At 40.6% G+C, this 20,079-nt stretch overlaps 2 protein-coding genes across 13 annotated transcripts in view; both read right to left on the reverse strand.

Moving 5' to 3' along the window:
* LOC142396504 (phospholipid-transporting ATPase IH-like) overlaps positions 1-873 on the reverse strand; it is a 36,334-nt gene extending 35,461 nt beyond the window's left edge. For all 12 annotated transcript variants that reach the window (XM_075479333.1, XM_075479330.1, XM_075479329.1 and 9 more), the window contains exon 1: positions 391-873. In XM_075479333.1, coding sequence (XP_075335448.1) covers positions 391-429 — 39 coding nt within the window. In that variant the 5' untranslated portion in view covers positions 430-873. The remainder of the gene's footprint in view (positions 1-390) is intronic.
* A 7,291-nt stretch (positions 874-8,164) lies between these two features.
* The window catches only part of sox1a (SRY-box transcription factor 1a), a 96,564-nt gene continuing 84,649 nt past the window's right edge, over positions 8,165-20,079 (reverse strand). The window contains exon 3 of the mRNA XM_075479345.1: positions 8,165-12,447. The gene's annotated coding sequence lies outside the window, so the exon portion shown is untranslated. The remainder of the gene's footprint in view (positions 12,448-20,079) is intronic.

Here is a 20,079-nt window from a genome sequence, read left to right on the forward strand (position 1 = left end):
AGAAGATAGCGTGTGGCCTGTTGTGGCTCAGTTAAACTGGCCAGCTGAGTTCATCTCAAATCCACACATTCACCGGTCATAACTGCATCTAGCCACTGGCACATTCTCCATTCAGCTCCACAAAAACACTGTAAAGCCAACAATCGACCAGAGCTGCCAAGCTGCCAGAGCTGATCAAGTGACATGTGTATCATTGCAGATGAGCAAAAGCAAAGGACTGTATTTGTCATCCAGGTCGTTCACTTTCAAAGACTCTGAGCAAAGCTAGGGGGGTTGGGGTCAACGTGCAACACAGGTTAGTGTCAGAAACATGAAACCAGAAGCGTGCACTATATATTGTTGAGACACAGAGCTACAGTTGTGACAGTGTTGACAGACGGCGGCCCTTACGTATCTGCTGATGATATTCCGGAGCAGGCTGAAATCCATCCTTTCCACAGCACCGGCGGTGACTAAACTGCGCGACAGAGACTTTCAGCTCTCCCTGGATCTTCGTAAACGCTACCTAATGTGGATCTTTCCACCAGTATCCATCGCTCACCACCGCCGCCGCCACCGGGTCTGTGATTTAGCGAGGAGCAGCGGTCTCTCTCAGTCACTCAGCTGCTCTGATTTCCGTGGCATCTCTGGAAGAGCCACGCAGCCACCGAGCGATTACAACAACCTTCACTCACACGCTTCGGGCTACATTTCAGGAGAGTTTTCGCGGCTTCATAACACCACAAACTCCGGCTCGTCCCGCTGCGAATTCCTCCCCCACGTATGAGAAACTGTTTTATCCCCGCAGGAGACGTTTTCCTTCCCTTTAACTGGACACCGTGTGTGTGTCGCTCTCTTGTAACAGCGGTGGCCCTCTGTGTAGTGGTCCACAGCGCGCAATCGTCAGATGACTGCGCGGCGCATGCGTACTGATGGTCTAGCCCCTGAATATATTTGAATACTGCACTGAAAGCTGCAACCCATCACTAATGCAGAAACCCTATAGAACAGAAAATCGTTCAAGTAGGTGTCATTTTTACATAAATTATTCTATTGTATTATATCTAATTTATTATTGCCCGTTATCTTTTGCAATTATATAGTTCATGTGATTGTTTTACACTATCCCACTACTATATAGTTTTTTAACTTGTTTGACAAAATATTTTTTACTTGTCTGACAAAATTTCCCTGCTAGGATGATCAATAAAGTATGTATCTGTCTATCTCGATGCAGTTGAATGTTAGTAGTTACATTACTGGACTGTTCAGATATATTAGCAATTACTGGTTATGTTGCTTTGAGATGTAAGCAGGGTGCTTTAATTTGCACTATAACAATATATGCTGATCCTTGAAAGTTAGAGAACCCTTTACAGTTTCAAAAAATTCCGGCAGAATGTGAAACATCATTGGAATCTCCCCACAAATCCTAAAAGCACGTAACGCTTTACGTGCTTTTAGGCCAGTGAAATAAGGCAACTATTTGTAAACGTTTGCTTCTCCCCTGGTGTAAAATACGGATGCAATCAGAAACCAAAAGGCTTTGCCAAATTTGGAGCACCACGGTAACATTCATATGCCTGTATCTAAGATCTTCATCCAAAAAGGTCAGACACATATAGGGGTGAAAGGTGTGATTCAAAAAGTAAAGCACTGCTCTGAAGCACCTATCATCACTGTGTCCGGCGCATAAAAGGTCTCGGCCTTTTGACGCAATTATTTTGCCTACAGTACATTCAGCCTCTCAGTATATTTAGGCAGAGATATATGTCACATGCCCTGAATGCCAGCTGCCTGTTTCCACAACAGACCCTGACTAAACATGCACACACACACACACACACTCTCAAGCAGACACACACACTCCAGACGTCACTCTGATATATGCTGTAATCCTATAACACATTGGTCACTTCTCAGCAATCTTAAACTTTCCTTTTGGGCATTTCCCTTTTATTTTAGACTAAGTTGGCATAAGAACACATTATGGGTGGACTTTGAAAAACTGTTTGAGCTATTTTAGTTCTTGTAGTTGTCGTAAATGATATTGTACATAACAGTTATTGCCCGTGCTAATCAGAAGTTGATTATAATCACATCTACTGTGCCGAGTGTTATCAATAAAAGCTCTTCAGTAATCAAGTCTGCTACTTTAAGCGGTGATAAGAGGTTTATGATTGGATTTCATGTCCCATGTCCTCTCTCTTTCTTATTATGAATGATTTCAACTTGTTAAATTTAGCTGTCATGAAAAAAAAATTAGATTAATTCACATTAATGAAGAATTAACAACATTGCTCTTTGTTTTGGATTGATCTATTACCCATATTTACAGCCATTGGACACAACCTCTGAGTGACGTTTTCCACACATGCCGTGTACACATATATATGCTGATAAGTTTATTTGAAATTATGAGAAGAAACGCTGCATCATACACACAGACCCGAAACACTGATAAAACCACGATTCGCTCAAAAACTTGAAAGATGCTTTAAAGATTCAAATAACCAAGTCTGCATCATGCAGTGGGTGGAGGGTTTTCGCACAGAAGTAATTAGATAAAGTAAAAACCGAAGTCAAAGCTTTCTGAGTAATGCAAGAGCCACTAACTGCAGCTACATACGCAACAGAGGCGCATTTACTCGTCCACTTGCCACACAATGTACTGTACAAAATACCTAAATACTTTCGTGATCAAAAGAGAATCTAAAATTAGCTGCATCTATATCCAGGGTGAGCCTTCCGACAGCTGGGCAGCAAGGAGTGGGGTTTATCTCAGACGTTTCATGTGCAGAGTTAAGGCTTTCAATTAGCAAAGGCCCTATTAATAATGCATAGGGATCCAGCACTTTCAGCTCAGACCTGTTAATGCTTGATGCGGCTGTTTCCCTTCCGCAAGACCCGTGGGGCACTTTGTGCCTAATCATGAGTCCCCCTCAGTGGACAGATTACAGCGTGTCTTTTGTTATCGTCATATGGACGTTTTAACGTCATTGTCATGTGTGGAGATAGCACCAAATGGCACAGCAGTAACTATCAGTTTATGATGGTATATACTTTGCAAATTGAAGGCAGCAGTGAGTAAGCAGTAAGTAGAGATATCTCCATCCTGGAAATGAACCATCCAGTCGTGGGAATATTCTCACTCTTCATTTTCTTTTCTTTTTTTTTTAAACATCTTGCCGAGTTGATGTGCAAATCTGTTTTTCCTTCCTCTGTCGGCAGCTGGTCTTGCTTTCCAAAACAAAGTGGGACAAAACTGCAGCTTAGTTTGCAGCTTACATTAGGCTGATGTTTCCACTGCTGTTCCTGAGATTATTACACAGTTGACTATTTTGATTCTATCTGAGTGGAGGAACTGGGTCATTGTTCATTCCTTGTCTCTGTCAGCTTCGTGGGCGTTGGCGACATAGCGACCATATGGGGCAGTGGGTTACTCTCCTAGAGCAGCCATTGGGGAAAATCTATAACCTACACGTGTTGATACAATGTTTCTACCATACCCCATTAGTAGGTCACAGCACTGAAGCTTTAATTGGGATGAGTCAAAATACTTTAAAGTAAATCTAAGTGCTCACATTCACAGTCTAAAGGATTGGAGATAACGGTTAAGCTATAAAGATATGAGGGACACACATTTTTCCTTTTGGATTCTTGCTTTGTGTGTTAAATGTTCCATATCCTGTATTTCCTTGGCAATTTTCATCCACCCATATTGTGTTGGATGATGGAGACCTTCCATAATGTTGGAAATTCTTCTCGTGATTGCTTTCTTTACAGGTTGCCAGCAGGACTTTCAACAAATATCTGACTTCTCTTTGTTCAATATTTTCCTTCAGATATCAAAAGTACATAACTGGACTGGTCTTAGCTAGCTTAGTGTTTAGAACTGTTCAGAGATCATTAGCTGTTTTAACATTGTACAAAAAAAAAGAGAATAAAAAAATAACTTAAGACTGCATATAGGACTCTAGGGTCAATCAACCAATCCCCATATTGTTTACAAACTGCTGAAATATTTATATTTTCAGTACCAGTTTTTCTTCATTACAGCTCTTGTTGCCCTGCGAGAAGCTGACACCGCACTGTTGTCAGCACAAACACCAGATCCTATTGTGCTGTAGACATGAATTATCCTCATTTTAACTCCCTGACTGTGAAAAATTGAGAATATGGGGCATGACATAGTGAAACAACCGCATTTATTCTGAGTACGCAGTTGCGTCTGAAAGCTTGGCGGCCTGCAGATAGTCTGCACGATCTGAGTTGATTAATGGATACACGTGTGGTGATTTGCATTCATTCTTTTTCCTCTATATTTAGAAATGTAAAGACAATTTATACTAACATGTGTCTCACATGAAAATACAATTGATGTTACTTTGATTATTATCAGTGACAATTTCCCACTTAATACAATGTGTCACTGAACCTTTTTAGCTTTGCTCGAGTTAAAGTGTCTCATATCTCCGGTTTAAATCCCAATTATCAATAGAAAGCTGATCTCACGTAATTAGATTAAGGGCTTGGACGGTGAATTAAAAGGTTTAGCGCAGATTCACTGAGAGCATTAATACAGTGTTTGGGTAAATCAAGAGAGTGCTCCGTGGCTGAAAAAGAAAAAAGAAAAAGAGACTGGGCGTAAATGCAGGTATATGGTGCCATCTAGTGGTCATTGTGCAAAAACACAAACGTTGCTTTGTGAAAATCAGCGTGCCCATATCCGTCCCATGGCTCAGTTGGTGTAGATTCAGGTAATTTGGTCACTAATTAATTTCTTTGATTAGCTGTATGTGGAGGGCTGTTAAAGTTTAGCCTGTATCATGGGAGAGCAAATTAACCGAAGGTGGCTATTAAGTCTGCAGTCTTTTGTCTTCTGTTTATTAATTCACGAAGCTTCAACAGTGGCAGCCACATTAGGCTGATTTGTTGCTGCTTGACTGAGTGAGTTTTTGAGTGCATTTAGTTTGTGAGCGACTGCCTGAGTGATTTAGTGGATGAACGAGTGAATCAGCTTACAGGGTTTGTGTGACCTCTCGACTCGTGCCAGAGGTTAGCTGACATGTCTTTAACGCAGCTTGTGAGTCTGAGGTTGCGCGAGTGATCGCTGTGTGCGCACACTGCAGGACGCGGGTCCCTCCCTGAGCAAAGATAATAGGTGTGTTTGTGTCTCTGGCGGTGCTGATGTGCTTCACATGCCTTCTCTCCATGCCCAGTCCGGGTGCCAAGAGAGGGGCTTAAACCTGCGTCTGGAGATGGGAGCTGTGAGATCCCAGGGAGCGGATGCTTGGCACCGTGAAATAGGATTTTGGAAGGACCGAAGCAATGAAGCGAGAGGGAGAAAAGCAACTGCCAAGTCCTCTCTAAGGATTGTGTGGCCCCCTCCTCACCCCTTAAACATATTTAGTTTGAGCACGCGCACACACACACACGTGGAGATATGAGGGAGGGAAAGAGGGGGTTGTGGATGGAAAGAAAGAGAAAGAAAAACCAGAGAGGGGAGTATAATAAGAGGAACATTGTTTGGAGCAGTGCAGTCAGAGACAGTGACCTGAACATGTGTTCCTCACCGTAACAAACTCCTACAACTCTCTAATCCTGCCAGGGTTCTACCCAGGTGCCTCCTGCTCGCCTTTATAGACTCTGGCTTGTGTGTGTTAGCTTCCGGTATGCTCACGTGTAGATTACTCTCTATAAGGGACAGGACAGACAAGAAACAGTGACTGGAGGTTGCAACGAGGGAATTAAAAGGGCCTTGGCTTCTGCATACATGTGTCACAGAAGGTGATTGATTTGTCCCCCCTTGCTATCGAGGCCAGCAGTCGCGAGGACCCTGTCCAACACTCAGCTATCAGCAGCTCAATATGCTGAAAATAAGCCTATCAAGTATTATCTGTCTGTCTCTGTCTCATTTACGTGGCCATTACAAATATCAGCACGACTGGCTGCCTGCATAGAGAAGCAGAGAGAGTAGGAGAGAAGCAGTTTGTCTGCAGCTGGCGGGTTGCCCACCAGAGAGAGGAAATATCAGTTCTGAGCCCGAGAGCACAAGACTGAGGAGCTGACTTGATTAAAGGAAACAAGGCAAACTTGTCTAAGTTAAGGGCTTCAAATGATCAACTCTGATCTGAGGAAAGGAGCGCGTTCAGAGATAGACTGTTGTTGGGAAAAGTGAAGATATCAGCACATATAACTAAAAATTCAAGGCAACCCCTTCAACCTCGCCCCCCCCCCCCCCCCCCCCCCCTTCCTGCCTTCACCTTGCTTTCTGATTCTAACCTCTTGTTGCTTGCCCTCTCTTACACCCTCTTGAATGATTTCCCTCTTTTTTTCTTCCAATTTTCTACAAAAGGACTTGTGCAATTTTGCCATTACTCATATTATTGCTTGTGGCTGCAAACCGAGCCTTGGCTCTGTTCCTCAGGGGTAATTGGAAACTGCAGGTGTGAGAGGGCACATTAGCATACACAAGCCTCGCAGAGCATACTGCTTCAGCCCTAATGGCAGCATGAAAAATACATCTATCACGCTAATGCCGGAGAGATGGATGTGCTCTGTAGTTAGACCACTGGGACCAGTCATAAAAATGAGATAGCCTGTGGTGTTAGTGAGCTGCACCCCCCCCCCCCCCCCCCTAAATTGTTTCTACAGTATATTTGTGCGAGTACCTGAAGCGTGGCACGAGGAAAGGTCTGACTTATGGAGGAAGACGGCGACCAGCTCACTTCGACATATATTAAAAATCTGACAAGAAACAAGTTTGACTGTGCAAGACAAGTGGCATTTAAAGGTGCAGACAGACTTCAAACAATTATTTCACTTCAAAACCAGTCTCTGTTATGGGCGTTTGTGAGTAAATACGACCCGAAAAAAGTTGGTTAGATTAGTTGATACAGATACAGATACAGGTAAGGGGAAGAATGATATCAAGAGAAAAAATGATCAACCATGTGCTCACTGGTATGGAAGTGTACGTATAACAGAGAAAAATGTCTGGAAATGGATTACCTCCTATTGCTTAAGACAGTGTAATAACTACATTTGTCCACTGGACAAAAACGAAGTAGGCTCTGAATTGTGAGATGGCGTTGTTGTTTTTTCTTTCAATTGTGAAACATATATACTAGGGCTGGGCGCGTTAACTCGTTATTATCGTGTTAACTCATTATTTATTTAACAAATATTTTATCGCACATTACCGCAGGTTTTATTATTTATTTTATTATTGTAAAAGGCTGTTGCTCACAGGCTTTTATTTTGTAAAAGTCTGTTGCTGTCTGCTGAGGAACCGGAAAAGAAAGTAATTGGCGGATCCACCAAACATGGAGAAGGATACGGAACTTTTACTCGGCCATTTTCATTTTAAAGTTCCTCCAGACGGCAAAGTCGACAGAACCAAAGTCACCTGTAAACACTGCCAAGTTGAATTGTCTTATCACCGTAGTAGTTCCAGTCTAAAAATATCACTTAAAAGGCAAAACACACAGTTGATACCAGCAAGTCATTCAATGAAACTACATAAAAACTATATAAAAATGCTGATGTTAAAAGTGTGTTTGCACAACAAATGTTATGGCACTTTCATTCATGTGGGAGTACATTTAAAATAAAACTAAATGCTAAAAGCTATACACTACTTTTGGATTGATTTTTGGATTTTGCGCACAAATGCGATTAATCGTGATTAATCAGGGAAATCATGTGATTAATTAGATTAAAATCGTTAATTAAAATTGTAATCATTGCCCAGCCCTAATATATACATATATATATATATATATATATAATATCTAATCTAAACCATGTAGTTATTTATAATACTTCCTACTTCACCAACAGATTGTCAGTAAACGTTTTTGAAAAATGAGAAAATATGGGGCTCAAACTCATGTCTATGGCCATTTTAAAAGTGGCAAATATTCACTTAATGACAGTTTGATTAGTTACAAAATGGAGACGTGCAACAATTTCTAAAGGCAAATCCAGGTATGAAGCGATTTTGGTGCTTTGTAGTTCACACTTTTCGGGGCCCCTCTGAGTGCCAGTCAACAGGTCTTCCAGTGAAACTGAACAAGCAGGTAAGACCAAATAGGTTGTTTATTAGCAGCATCCTCCAACAACCGCCCCAACAGTTCATAGGAGGAAATTTCAAGTCAAAGAGGCATTCTCACATCCCAGCAAACGTTATTAGGTCTTTATTTTAAGCATGCAACAATGTTTTCTATAAGACGCAGGATGGGTGGGTGGACGGTGGAGGTAATACAAAGCACTTTGAACTAGCCTATAGGCTCTTTACACCGTGTAACTGAAGTTCGATTCAGCCAATAACTCAGCATTTTTCCAAAAACACTTTCGTCGCTTTCTGGTTGGGCTTAGGCAATAACATTACTTGGTTATGAACATAGAACAAAACTTCACGGTTTGAGTCGAAGACGACCATGGTTAGCGGTCAAATATATTATTTTTATACTGCACCTCTCACCTGGGCTCGATTTTGCTGATTGCCTTGATGACACAAAACAACGATACGACACATGTGACTTCCTGCTTGGGTTTATGCAGTAACACCACTCGGCAATGGTTTGGGATCAAAACTAACTGCATTTAAAACTCCTTATTTATCACTAAAATACACTTTTTGAAACTTAATCACCGTCGAACTAACGCATTTTTTATTTTTTTTCACTGCTCATGCATTTGCTCCCATGACCACTAGGGGCGCGTTTTGGCCAAATGTACGGTCATTTGGATCCATTATTGTTACCCATTATACAGTACTTGTGTGCTCATGTTTGAGAAAGAGGGAGAGGCTACTTTCGTAGGTGAAGAGGAGTAGAAAAGTGTCATGTAAATGCAGTCCATATCGATTGAGATGCCAGAGAAAATTAGATGGAGGGCGGGTCAAGCATCCAACTAACAATGATGAAATCGTCAAATTGTACTCTGCAAATTTAAGTTTTAGCTTGAAACATGCAATCAAACCTCATATTTAGGGGCTAATTCAGAGTATGGTTGTGAGATGAATGGGAAAAGCAGAAGAGCCACTTATTATTTTTATGTGTTTTTTCTGGCTAAGCTTTTATAAATATATGAAACTACATCACTAATAATTGTCAAGGTTCCCTCAAGCCTGAAAATATATTTTTTTCTCAACACAATAAAAATGTAACACTAACCATGTTGGTTGGCTATAGAGTCTACTTGATTACACAGACTTTGTAATTTTCTGGATGTTCAAGGTTTTTTATTGGAGACATCCTTGGTTGGTTTGTTTTGTTTCATTACTGATGTCCCCGTTCACTTTTATGAGGTACAGACAGCAGACAAATTAAAGGAAAAACTAGATTCCCTTTCCCTTACAGTGTAGGGTGTCTTGGATGCCGTTAAGCTTTATGGGGCATATAGTCGGCAAGGTTTGGGTCCACAGGTCAGTGTAGGTAAATAAAAAATTGTAATGAGGGATCAGCTTGATGAAACATTTCTGTCCAAACAAGAATGTTTTTTTTTTCATTAAGGATTACAGTGTCTCCATCAGGGCACAAGGAGTCACTAAAATGGTTTGACGAGGGATGAAAAGGTTGTGAATCTTAAGCCATAGCCTTCACAGTTACCAGTTACCTCTTCCAGCTACCTCCAAATTATGTTCCACTCCTACAGTGGACTTGTAAAATCAATGCCAAGGCTCAATAAGGCTTCTCTGGCAAGAAGGGATCAAACTCCTCACAAACTTCATGTCGGTTTTCCTTTAATCCGTTACTTTTTTTTCCACTTGAGATGTCATGTGTTGGCGTGAAAATCAAATCTGTGAAACATATTATGATGCCTTTGGCAAAGCTTCGGTCAACCGATGCAAAGAGGGGCCAAATTACAAACCCAGTTTAAAAATAGTTGGAAATAAATTGTAAGGGCTACCCTTGGCTATGTACCAACTTTTTTGAGATATGTTGCTGCTATGAAATTCAAGATGGACTGATATGCTCAATTAAATAGTCAAATGTGTGACTTTAAACATCTCATACCTGTTCTATTGTGAATACAGTGTTTCTTTACGAGATTTGGAATTTCTGACATTCAGTTTTCACTTACATTTTACGCAGGGGGCCAACACATTTTTATTTGGGCTTGTAGATGACATTTGTGTGAGAAGATTAATTCTTTAGATTACAAAACTGTGAGTGCCCCTACTGCTCATATGTGAACATTGTGGGACATGAATACTTTTGGCATTAATGTGTGTTCAGGTTCAAGTTTGCAGCAAGCTTGTCAAGCCTTTCACCAGAACCTTGTGCGAGGGAATCGCAAAACACCAGAAGAATTTATGATAATCCCTCCTGTATGACTTTCAGGTTCAGAATAAAGAATTAAATTAAAGGGGGAATTTAAAGCAAAGCAACCATTTTCTTTTCAGGAGTCAAAATAAAGACTCATTTTGACACCCCCTCGCCCCCCCATGTGTGGTTGTGCGCTCTTCAGGTTGCCAGCCATGTTAGATACTTGCAGGGACACACAAGTTTGTATGTGTTATTACCAGACACACACACATATATTGTGAAAGAGTCTTTCTTTGTCCTGTCTTCATTTTTCTTGTCTTTAAGACAGCTGTAATAGCTGTTAAACAGTGACATCCATTCACTCTTGGATCTCCTGCCGAGCACGTCTCACTGCAGTCAGGGGGCTTCATGAGCACAGACCAGCCATCTCTCCACTTCTTCAGAATAGCTGTGGTTACTCCACAGCGACTGGCTTGAACTGTCCCACAAAGCATGCAAATAATGAGAGTATATTAATTCATTCAGTCATTTCTTCTCTATGGCTGCTTCATCCAATTCAGAGTTGCAGGGGGCTGGAGCCTATCCCAGCTGGCATCACACGAGGGTGGGGAACACCCCGGACAGGTCGCCCGTTCATCCCAGGGCCGTCAGAAGGATAAATAAGCACAGGACAGAGGAAAAACAAGTCAGAAGTATGTGTACAAATACTATGATACATACATAATAAAAAAATGAACAAATATATTTATGACAATTGAGCATGAGCAAGAAATTACATGAACATACCAGTTAGCAAGCAACAGAAAATGCCCAAACACAATTTAGAGAAATTTAAATCCATTATAATGATCATTTTATTGTCTAATAAATGCATCCTATCAGGAGAATATAAATATTTACAAATGGCCCTCATGAATCAATGCATCAGTGGTTTTGCCGTGTTTTGGTAGGGAATGTATTCAGTGTCTAATGAAAGTAAGTGGCTATGCTGAGCAGTATTACATATACTAACATTAAACCATTCCTAAGTACCCTGCTGTTCTTTTCTTTATTCCTAATGAGGCCTTTTTGCTGCGACTGAAAACATAACACAATTAGGTCACCACAGACTGGATGGACGCGGAAATGCTGAAACTGCAGATGATTCCGAAAAACACAACCTTGGATCATTTGATCCAAGTGAAATTCACAAAACTTATGGGAACTCTGCCCTGAACGGTAAATGCAGTGAGATCTGCAAATGCATCAAGGTTTTTTTTTTTGTGGCACTTACCCCCACTTACAAAATGTCAGCGTTCAACATAAACTGTATTTTTTTTTCTTTTTTTTGTTTTAACTGTCCTTTAAAGGTAAATAACTACAGGTCTGGTTCCCATTATTCCTGCGGTTCTCGATTAGATTTTTAGAGAAGCAATAACATGTTAATTTTCAGCTTCAGAATTTATTTCGGGATTCCAGAGGTAGAAGCTTACGTGCTGTTCAAAATGCAGATTATTTTTTTCGCGCTGTACAATGTCGCACCCTCTATTACTTTTCCACATGTGTTACATGTGTTACAACATAGAAGTCTTCACAGGTCTAAAAAAGTTAGAACTAAACTCATGTTGGACTTGTAATTTATTTGAAAAATGTGACTGTGCAGAACAAAAGAATAATACACTGCCCAGATCCATTAGAAAAACAGACACACTCTCAAATGGCATTATTTTCACATTTAGTTGCAACTGAGAAATAAATGTCAACTGACAAGTTGTAAAAACATTGTGACTATCTAATATAACATTAGAAGCGTTTTCACTGTGAATTGCCATGATAAATGCAAACCATCTAATTATCAATGAAGGCTCAATAATTTCAGTTTTATTTATATAGTACCTAATCACAACAAATGTCATCTCAAGGCTCTTTAAATATACAACCCAATTCAAGCTCATTGTATTCTAATTGTATTCCAATAAAATCAAAATCCTTAGAATCCAAATTGCTCCAATCCATATGAAGTGAATTTAAGAAAACATTGTTTAGCTCAGGAAAACAACATGTTACATCAAAAACTTCAATCCCCCGTCCAGAGCATGCATTAAGGCGACGGTGGACAGAAAAAAGTCCCTTTTAACAGGAAGAAACATCTGGCAGAAACAGACTCATCTGCCTCGGCTGGCTGGGGGTAACACCAGGCCAGGGATACCTGCTGAGAAAGAGAAACACAAGTTAATGACAACAATGTCATATGCACATGAAGAGTAAAAGAAAGCAAAGTGAGCAAAGGTGCATTGTGGGAGGTTCCCCAACAGTATAGGCCTATAACCACAGAACTATGGGATTTTTCAGGGTCAACTGAGTCATTAAGAGCTTTTTTATGTGAGGAGAGCCAATGACAAGAAGCCAAAATGGAGAATCTCCATCTAGCTTTCGCCAGAATTCTCGCGACAGCATTTTGGATCAGCTGGAGGCTTTTCAGAGAATTTTTTTGGGACAGCCCAATAATAAAAAATTAGTCGTTCAAACTCAAAGTACCAAATACATGGACCAGAAATTCCGTTTTGTTTGAATCTAAAAAGCTGAAAATTCAGAGTCATCCATGTCTTTAAATCTATAAAACTTGCCTGTAGTCCAACCAAATGATTTGTTTAATCTGGATTTACGGAAGTATAGCTGAGTATCATCAGTATATTTATGGAAATTAATGCTATGCTATCTAATAATATTACCAAATGATAAAATGAAAACATATATTAGGTGAAAAGAATTGGTCAAAAGTTGGTCTTAAAGTTGGTCTATTCCTTTAGCTATTTTAATTTAAAGTCCACTAACTGTCAAAGGTCACAGATAAACAACTTGACTTGTTTTAGAATCTGAGACTATATTTCTAAATCATAACAATGGATGTTTTTTTCAGTCCCCTATATCTATATTCTTCTATAATCATAATATCACCAAGCGAGAAGAAAGCAATATACAGAGTATGGCGAGTACAAGTATGAAACACTAATGCTTACCAGCACTTACATTCGCTTGAGGTAAACTGTTCTGGAAGCTTTAAGAAACAGATTGGTTTTTATTTGAAGATGGGTTATATGAAGTAACTGTGAGTAGTGAGTTTTTTATCTGCAGTTGACAGTGGTCAGAGAGCTCTCAGTTGGGAGAACCAGGGGGGCAGTTCTGACCTAAGCTTATAGAACTACTCTGAAGGGGGCCAGTGAAGAGGGAATTTTTTGCCATCTAAAGCAATTCAAACCTCAACAATTTCACAGTAGTTTGAATGAGAACTATACTGAGCTTTTTTTTTTTTTTACACCACATCACTTTTGCATCAGACTGTTCGCCTATGTCTGTTATACTGCGTGTACTTTGTCACCGTTTTCCAGACCAAAGAACGTTCGTGTTGCTCAGTGTCATTGCGCAGTTGCTGCTGATCTGTTGAGTAGCCTATGTCACGAGTTGTGCTGACTGTTGGAAAGCTCACTGGGCATTACTTATGCAAAGATTTAAAAGATGGCAAGTGTCTGTACTTTTCCAAGATTCCTAGTCCTTTTGGCCATCTCATAGTAAGTATTCTTATGTTAGACCAGCTGAATTGTCACTCACACCTTATTAGCGGCAGCATAAAGTAGCTTCGCCACTGCGCATGTATTGACGCTGAGCAACATGGAAAATCTTCGTTTGAGAAAATAGTGACAAAGTAAACAACTGCCTGAAGCGAAAGTGACAAACTGCAAAAATCCACACGATATCATTCGCTCTAACTGCTTAATTTTTGATAATCAAGTTTATATGCTAACTATTCTATAATCAATTAAATATAGGGCTTAAATGATTTGCATAACATTGGAGCCATTTTCATTTTTAACAGTTTAACTTCACACAGTACAAATGTTTCTAGAAATGTGTATGTATTCATCATTTACTTTACCCATCTCTGTATTTTTTTTCATTTTGTTCTGAGAATGTATTTTCTGACAATAGAAAACAGTATTTCATACACGTTTTAAAACCTTCAAAGCATACTTCTTTCAGGAGGAGACGTCTTTCAGGAAGGTTTTTTGCTCTTAGTAATGTCCACAGATTTGTCATGAAAATATGCAAAGGTGTCAAATATGGAAATATGACAGCGCTTATGTAGTCCAGTACTTTTCTTCTTTAAAAATGTGTAAGTGATAACGTGTGTGTACATGTGCTTCTCTTGCAGTAGGTCAGGATACTCCTGTGTTGACTGACTGTGACGGATTATTATGGGATTAGGGGTGTCTCGGTTACCACAGCGAGATGATAATCACAGTAGCTCTCCTCTGATCTCTACAGGGATAGGAGTGTCAATCACACTGGAGACACTCAGAGATGAGAGGCAACACTGCTGTGAGCATGAACACGTGTTGGATGTTTTCTCCGGACCTGGTCTTACATGCTGTGCTCATGTGTGGATGTTTTGTGTGAATCGGCTGACGGATAAGAGGGGGGGAAATTTTTTTTAATTTCTATTCTTTTGTTCTTTTCTCGCCAGCAGATGAGTGAATTTGTGTTTTATGGAAATAAAATATGGCCCTCACCTCCCTCCTTGCCTCCAGATGGTCCCTGTGGAGAGAGGGTGATTATCTGGCTCATCTGAGCCAGGGGGAACCTGAGAGTGTTGATGTTGGGTGGGCAGTGCGGTGCCACGCCAAGCCTCCTGTCCCCAGGAGCTTGAACACGATCCCCTTTACCTGCCCCCTGTCTCTGGTCCTCCCCCCTCCCTCCTCTACCCCATCACGGCTAGATTTACTGCAGCTCCCCCCTCCTTCCCATCATCATCCCCCCCCCGTCTCCACCCTGGGATAGACTTTCTTCCACCTGACAAGGTTTGGCCCAGACTACTGGAATACCTGGACAGGTGAGTCTACTGAAGAAGGTGTCAAGTGCATGTTTGTGCTTGAGAGAGAAAAAGGCAGGGAGAAATAAGGAGAGGTAGTTTGTACTGCTTACCAGCTATTAGGAGCAAAACAGTGAGCAGGCACAACATTGCTGTTGGGAACTTGGCCGAGCGCCAAAGTCCTCTTTAGTAATCCCATGACTAAATAATAGAGGGTCAGCGGATCTCTTGATAAAGTCGTCATCATTTTGATTTTCAATCTTCTATTCCCTCCTTTCTCTCCTCCCTCCTCTCATCATCTTTCTTGTCCAGCCTGCTAATTAGGCCAGGTCTTTGGTTTCTCTGCCATGTGTGATATGAGTTTATCAGAGCTGCCTGTCAGGCTGCAGGGGTCAGAGAACAGTGTTGTTGGACTAGACTGTAGACTGCGCCATGGCACAAACTCGGCCAAAAGAGAGAAGTCGACTACAGCTAATGGGAAAAAAACTAAATAACATTCTGTATTCAAGCCCAAAGATGCTAATAAAAGCCTTAACAGAAGACAAAATTCATTAAAGGACTTCTAAATCATACAGTAGGACAGCAACTACTGTTTCATTATTGCGATGGCTATAACAGTTCACTGACTAGAAAAAACTAGATCTTTTGTTAGAATCAAACTGTAATTAAGGGAAACTAATGGTTATCGTACACTTCCTTGATGTAGATCTAAATAAAGATGCTTTCACAGGCTTTTTACAATGGAAACTGATCTAATGGAAACCTTTGCATTTGAGGACATGTCTTTAAAATCAAGCAACTTTACTAATTTCTTTTTGGAGCATTTTGTACACAATTACACACACAGCAATAAAGTTCAATGAAAAAGTTCAATGAAAAAAAGGTCTGTCACCTTCCAAATGTTTTTCATACCATCACTTCAGCTTCACTTTCTTTCTCTTTTGTTTGGTAGGTATAATTCATATACAAAGGTTTAAATCTTCTAAAACTCGAGCCGAATACCATGTTCGCATCGGCACAATATCAACAGACACCTTTGCACTGTAATTGAAAGACACTTTAATGTAAAGTGATGAGTTAAATTATTTGTAACACTATGACATACTATTTAGAATTGTGGAGATATAGAAAATTCATTGCCATCTTCATTCGGCCCATGATGTTCAAGAAAAAATGAAACCATAATCTATTTGGATGGGTGCCGTTAGGATTTTTGAAGATTTATGAAGGATTTTGAACTATTTTAGTTTAAAAAAACATTCCAGCCTCTACATCCGCATACATACTTTTTGTTTATTTTTCTACAAACTCATACAAATAGTCTCACCATGAAAATACCGTAAGCTAACGTAAGTGTGTCTGAGGAGACCAAAAAATTCTTCTGTCTTCTGTAACTAGGAGTTTGGACATTTTGGACTTTTGTGTTTGAACAAATCTGGCTGTTGAATTCAGTTTGAATTATAGCAAAGGTGAGGAGGAATCAGAAGAACGGGGAGTTTTTTTTTAATAAAAGCAATTTATGCATAATGTTAGGGGTGTAACAAGGTGGAGATGTCTTCTGTGACCCTCAAAATTATAAATATGTGTATATATATCTATATATCTATATATATATAGATATATATACACATATATATATATTAGCTTATATATATTAGCTTACCCTTTCTTAAAAAACTATGTGTGTGAGAAAGGAATAACATTAAAATGAGATACTATGTTTTAATTCATAGGTTCCATGTAAAAGTCCAGTGTTTTACATGGAACCTGCAAGTTTTCTCACACCTAATTTTCTTTTATGTATGAAATTTACACTTAACAAATTCAGAGTTTATGGCAGCTGTTTGTAGGCATTTAGCACAATGTCTTTAATGACCCTTCTTGAACGTATGGCATCTTAAAAAAAAAAATCCAGTCAATTGATCAATAAAAACAGATCAAATCTGCAATCCTGCCTTCATAAATACAGAGTTAGTCCTTAGTTAGTTTTTATGAAGTCACATTTGTTTCAATCTCTTTAATAATAGAAAAGAAACAGAGTAATAAATCAAATGTATTTTCCTTTGGCCTTTTTTATTTCTTTCTTACTATTTTTACTATCTTTACACAAGATATAATATTGAAAATCCATGAACGGGAGAACATGTAAAATAAATTAGAAAAACAGTAATATTGGGTCATTCTTGATTTTACAATGTGGGCCAATTAGTAACAAAATGTCAATATATTATATCTTTTTTTAAATCATCTTGAATTGTTAGGCATTTTAAAATATAATAATATACAGAGATATTTCTCTGTATTTTCCAATACTGCTGTAGATTACTGGAGCACACTGCAGGGCATTCAAAAGAGGGCAGTGTAGCCACACTTGCAGGTGGTGGTTTCTCCTTATTTCTGCATTTTTCACATCGATAATGTCACAGTTTCTATAAACCTTTTTTCAACTTTGCACCTTTGCAAACCTCTCCAGCAGAAACCTGCTTTTTTTTTTTCTCTCTCAGATTAATAATCTATTTGTCAAGGGCAGAATGAAAATATTAAGTATGACTAATTTCAACAGTCGGTGTGGTCAAGCTGTGAGGAAAAAGCTGCAGCTCGTAATTGCTGCAACACCCACTGACCCCTGCGCAATGTGCATCAGCATACTCCTTCACAACATGGAAGAAAATTGCTTCATAGTTAGTGCATTATTGTTTCAGTGATGGCAGAGAGGTTGCTTTGCCTGGCCCTGGGTGGCATCATTAACACAGGCTGGAGCAACACGTTTAAATCAGATGGCTTTGTCACAGGTGTAACTACTGCTGTTCATGCATGTGATTAATGTCCCCTTTTCTGATTAATTTCCTACGTCGGCTGAGAAGCCCTCGCATTTGTGATTAATGATCCTGCGGCCTAATATAATAAAATAGCAGTTTGGTACATTTTTTTTTTTTGTGTACGTGGATGTGTGTGCATGTGTGTTCTCACTGTGTAGCATCCTTCAAATCCCCGGCTTAGTCAGTGGTGACAACCAAAGGTCAAGCTGGAGGAAATCACACACAACACATGGACGAGAGTTTGTTTCACAGTACAGTTGTGAGAGACGCAAAATTTGGGGCCTCTAAAGTGAGTCTTAAAGACCTAGATTGTAAAATTATATTCATATCTCCAGACACAGTTCTGTTCTCACGGGTCTAAGCTGCTTTCTGTGTTTTTGAGGGCTGGAAAGGGTGAGACCAAGACGCTGCAAACCAGAGCCTCACTCTTGTCGTCATTTTGTAAAGGGGAAAAAAACATACAGCTTGGTTATTCTCACTGTTGACCTCTTGATGTTGAAGTCAATATTCTCCCCACCACCCCCAACCCTAAGGCCTCTTCCCACCCCACCTTCCCCATTTCCCAGAGACGGTGACAGAGACGGAGGACACAGGGATCTGTAATTAGCTGCTTGACCCCGGGGTTGGGTTGTGTGACCCCGGCAGCCGTGAAGCGCAGATCGAGCCTGATCAGATGAGTAGTTCTGAGGGATCAGTGGTTGAAAGACAGCCGCCTCCGCACCTCAGCCAAGCCAGTCACATTAGCCAATGTGGTCGAGACGGGGGAACAGTTACAGGAGCCCAGCTGCCGAGCCCAAACAGAGTCTGCCTGGATCGGGTACATTTATACAGACACATGTTTTTCCACATCCTCAGACACTGATGTGGCTACAAAACACATTACCTGCCACCACTCAAGGATAGGAGGAGGGAAGGGAAGGGAGGGGGGGGGGGGGGGGGGGGGGGGCACGGGGGACTGAAGGGTAACCTGAGCCAGGTAGGGGAAGGAAAGGGGAGGGAGGCGATGGGAGGCGAGGGAGGAGTAGTGCTGGCCCTTGGTCAAGTGCCTTGTATCCCACAAACAGGTCGCATCCAGTTACACTTTACCTGAGAAGCTGAGCCTGAGGAGAGGAGTCAAAGAAAAGCATGTGGACCTCCCTCCCCTCCCTCTCGTGCACTTTCTTTGGCTAATGGAGATTTCACTCTCAGAAAAACATTCAGAATGTATCTGGGAATTTTGCGAAAATTAAGGTCAGTTCACGTGTAAGTGTCTTGTTTTTCGGCAGCAGAATTATTAAAAGCATTGCACTACGCCCGGGTCGATAATTGATAAATGCGGCTCAGCTGTCTGCGCTGCCTCCCCTCTCACTACGCTAATTAAAAGCAGCGAGATGGGAGAAAGGGAGAGAGTGTCATCAAGGACACGCTGGGAGACGTTCACCTGAGACAGAACAGTCACTGATGCTCTGGGCACATCAGAGTGACCTCAGCGCCGGCAACGTTTGAAGTTGTGGCAGGGAGAAAGAGACACAAAAGCGTCTGGATCTGAAACTGTTGCCCTTGGCGGAATAAAGAAGTAGGAAGAAATAGAGAGGAAAGAGTGAGGAAATCAAGATGAGGGAAGGATTGGGTAGAAAGAGCAAAGTCTCTTGCCACATTTTTCTGTAAAAGTTGCAGCCTACTCTTTAGGATACTTATGTACACGTTCTGTTCCTCATTCCTTATTTGTTTCTACCTCTTTACCTCTCTCAAGTCATCATGTTTACACAAGCCTTTACTGCCATTTCCCTGTTGTCTAACCCTTTTTCCTCCTTCTTTCCCATCTTTCTTTGTCTTTTTCCTGCTGGTTGGAAATCTGCAAGGCTTGCTCATCGGCGCCAGCCTCTGTTAATCCCCTCCCAAAGCACCTTAGCAACGCTAGGAATTTAGAGATGCTAAAAAAAAAAGAAAAAAAAAACACACGACGACAACGACAACAACTGTTCTTAACACTGGGCTCGTATTGGCAAGAGTGGCCACATCTTGAGATGTGTGTGTGTTTTCCATAAGTAGTTCAGAACAATCTGGAAGGGTGTGATAACCAAGGATCTCTCAAGAGTGGGAATTTGCGTGTGTGTGTGTGTGTGTGTGTGCTCAGTGTCTGAGTGTGTGCACAGAAAGGGAGTATATGTTTATGTGA

The sequence above is a fragment of the Odontesthes bonariensis genome, chromosome 12 (assembly GCF_027942865.1).
Source record: "Odontesthes bonariensis isolate fOdoBon6 chromosome 12, fOdoBon6.hap1, whole genome shotgun sequence".
Classification (NCBI taxonomy): domain Eukaryota; kingdom Metazoa; phylum Chordata; class Actinopteri; order Atheriniformes; family Atherinopsidae; genus Odontesthes; species Odontesthes bonariensis.